The sequence below is a fragment of the Gekko japonicus genome, unplaced genomic scaffold (genome assembly GCF_001447785.1).
Source record: "Gekko japonicus isolate JY-2015 unplaced genomic scaffold, Gekko_japonicus_V1.1 scaffold5002, whole genome shotgun sequence".
In the NCBI taxonomy this organism is placed as follows: Eukaryota; Metazoa; Chordata; class Lepidosauria; order Squamata; family Gekkonidae; genus Gekko; species Gekko japonicus.
In genome coordinates, this window is record NW_015161568.1 from 9,186 (window position 1) to 12,887 (window position 3,702).

Below are 3,702 nucleotides of genomic sequence, written 5' to 3' on the forward strand. Positions count from 1 at the left end.
GCCTTATGACACACTTCCGGTGATGTCAGGGGGTGTGGCCTTATGACACACTTCCGGTGATGTCAGGGGGTGTGGCATATGCTAATGAGTTCCCCTAGCTCTTTTTCTACAAAACGACCCCTGTAGATCAGATGTTAACTAAGAGAACCTGGAGGGCTCAGTTGTGATCTCACCAGGGTGTACATGCACTGAAGGAACTTCTACTTGCTCTCATGTGCAGGTAACATGATCTACCACTTGTAAAGTGGGCCGTTCTTGGTATCCATGTATTGCAGTTGGGCCAGTCTAAAAAGGGAGATGTCCATCTAAGGTGACCTAGTGAGTTACATCAGTAATAGAGAGCTAAAAAATATATGAAGATCTACCCCAAAAGATACCTGGCAGAGGTCCTTCCCACCAGGACAGCTTGAGAACACAGGATCTATAGAAACAAACTGGTAGTTCATGAAAAGTATAGCTCATGTCCATTAAAATAATTTGGAGCTTTTCTGCTTATTCCACATGGTTACAACTTTTTTTGTAGAAAAAGCCCAGCAGGAACTCATTAGCATAATAGCCCACATCCAAAACCAGTAATTCATTAGCATATTAGCCACACCCCTGACATCACAACTCATTAGCATATTAGTCCACACCCCCGTGTCACCACATCCACCTTTTGCTTCTCATTCTGTTTACTTTGTTGTCAAAACCCAGGGCCTTTTTTTGTAGCAGGAACTTCTTTGCATGTTAGGCCACACACCCCTAATGTAGCCAATCCTAATGAGTTTCTGCTGTTAGGTGTGGTCTATTATGCTAATGAATTCCTGCTGGGCGTGGTCAACTCAGAAGCCAGCCGGAACTTTGTTCCTGTGCGTTCCTGCCCCAAAATAGCCCTGCTTCCCACACACACACACACACACCCCAGACAAAAAAGAAAGGCACCGTGAACATTCAGTGAATATAGAGCATTCAATTGGTGAAATATTTTGAAATAACTCTACTTCGTATACATGCTAGGGTTGCCAACCTCCTGGTAGGGGCTACAAATCTCCTACAGATGTTAGGAGGGAATGGCTGCTTTGGAGGGTAGACTCTATGGCATTATACCCCACTCTGCTCCCCAGGCGCCACAACCAAATCTCCAGGAATTTCCCAAATCACATTTGGCAACCCTAGTACATGCCCATTTTTTTAAATGAGCTCTCTATTGGCTCCTATGTCCTGTGTCAGATTATGTATATAGTAGCAAACTAATAAGGATAATACATTTCTCCTGCAGAAATAGAGTTCCGAAATAATACCTTTTCCAATTGTTGGATTCCTTCTTCCACGCAGCATATAGATGCCAACGTCCTTAGCACCTGGGGGTAAAGGCACCTGAAGCAATCCTGGCGGCAGATCTTAAACAGAGCAACAATGCCGCCCTCCTGCAGAAAAATTTCCATGGAAAGGGAAAGCACACAATAAATGATATTATCCAGCGGTGTGGTGTTAGGCATTCATTATTGGTTTAAGCTTTATTTTTGATCACTCCTCTTTTAATAAACTCTTCTAAGTACTTTTCACCTTGACAGAAATAAAGACATATTAAGAGCAAATCAAATGTATTGGTTTTTTAACGTGAGTGCTAGAGATGAGACCAAATTTTGCACAGTTTCTTATTCCATTTGACTATGCACCTTTTAATTTCATTTCTCCCTTGTGAAAAATGGAGTCGTGTCCCACATCACTTTCAGTTTACTTATGGTGATTTTTTCCTATTAAAATGTACATACAAAAAGTAGTAATTACTACTGAGTAAAACATAGAAGAATAAAACTCTATATGTTTTGTGGAACACTAAAGGAGAGCAGCTTCATTGGGCAATAAGATTTTGTGGGCAACAGACCTTTTTGTCAAATACATGCCAGTTCTCCTTCATTGGAAGATCTTAGACATACAGTCTTGTTTCTGCTTTGCTGAAAATATGGCAATCGGTATTTCTCAAAAAAAGAAATACAATGGTGCCTTAAAGCAGTCCCCCCCCCTCCAACTTTTTAAAATCTATGAGCACCTTTTGGAATTCTGATACATGCTGTTGGGTACACCCAGGGGTCATTTTCTGCAGGAGCCCACAGGGGGTGGGCACATGCAACAAGCTCCCTGCTCCCAGCAGCCCTCAGTCAGAGCAAGAAGTAGCCAGGTAAGTTGCAGAGCCCGCCCCCCGGCCCAAAACAGTCCAGTGGCACTTTTAAGACCAAGTTTTATTCAGGTACAAGCTCTCCCTCCTCTGTGAGGACAGATCTGCACGTTCCCCCCCCCCAATAGCTAGCAATCCAAAACAGTCCAGTGGAGCCTGAGCTGTGGGTGTTGCCTTCTGACACACTTCTGGTGATGTCAGGGGGTGTGGCATATGCAAATAATATACGCTAATGAGTTATGCTAATGAGCTCCTGCACCTCTTTTTCTACGAAATGACCCCTGGGTACACCCACAAAATAACTATGGCAGGAGGCAGTGCTAATCACAAAATGCCTCCTGCACGAGATACAGCCAGCTGCATAATGTCAGGGAGTGAGGTTCTGCAGAAGTCTAATAGTAACTCTTCAACGTATGAGGCGGAAACTCTTGTTTAACAGGATGCCTTTAAAAATAAAAGTCTTGTTTAGGAATATTTTCATGCTTACACACATCTTACCTACAGTCGTATAGTGAAGATTTTTGTAATGGGGTGGCAGCTGCTGCCAAATTATTTTTTTTTAACAATTTGCACAGCCAATCAGATCTCCAGGAAAGGTGTTGACAAGCACCATGGCACTCACGGGCACTATGCCGGCGATCCCTGCCTTAAAGACCAACAGGTGCCATAACCTCTGAAATTCATCAGCATGCCCTATGGTTATACTTGCACGTAATAGTGCATAAGATCACCATTCAAGTGATTTTGCAGTTTAATGAAATTATCTTTTCCCCTGTCTTGTTTTCATTACACAGCAATAAGGTGATTCAAATAGCTTTACTGGAATAGGAAGAGCCAAGCTAAAGTTCCATTGATTTCTAGGATGAAAAGGCTATCATGCTCAAAGCTGCTTATTGTTGAACAGCCCAATGAAGACAATTGGGCTAATCCAGACTGACTGCTATCAAAATTTAGTTTGGTTCTATACAGAAGGGGGAAAAAACCATTTAAGGTTAGCATCACTTTAGGAGAGGGGGGGGAAGTTACTATTTGTATGTAGAATATACTTTAAGTAAACTTTTATATAAAAGAGACATTTTACCCTTACATAGGAATTTTATTTACCATGGCAGTTAATAAAAGCTATATGCATTATCCCAGAACAATTTTTTTTAAACCCCCGAAGGGGTATTTTTATTGTTTTTCAATAGACTACAAAACTACAAAGAAAAAAATGGGAAGGGACTACATCTATGGATAAAGGAAAGATACCCACACTAACTAAAAACCCAAGAGTGAGAGATCATATCCCAGTTAAACTAAATGTTAGTATTACATTTGTTAATAAGGCAATATACTTGTAGAGTTCTTGCTTTGCACTGCTTCTATGTTAGTAAATTAGTTATCTTGAGAAGACTTTCTGAGCATCTTCATTTCTTCAAAGAGCAATTTTCAGAGTCCTTCTGCCCTTACTTTGGCTTTCTGTCTCTAAAATCATACACAGTTTTCGTCACACCCATAGCCGCTTCAGCCGCAGAGTCCTCGTCCGATCCAGAGGTTGC

The 3,702-nt window shown here is 41.5% G+C and overlaps 1 protein-coding gene across 1 annotated transcript in view; it reads right to left on the reverse strand.

The window, feature by feature from the left end:
- Positions 1–1,283: 1,283 nt before the first annotated feature.
- INSC (inscuteable homolog (Drosophila)) overlaps positions 1,284–3,702 on the reverse strand; it is a gene marked incomplete at both ends in the record, with an annotated part of 23,363 nt that continues 20,944 nt past the window's right edge. The window contains one exon of the mRNA XM_015429307.1: positions 1,284–1,409. Coding sequence (XP_015284793.1) covers positions 1,284–1,409 — 126 coding nt within the window. The remainder of the gene's footprint in view (positions 1,410–3,702) is intronic.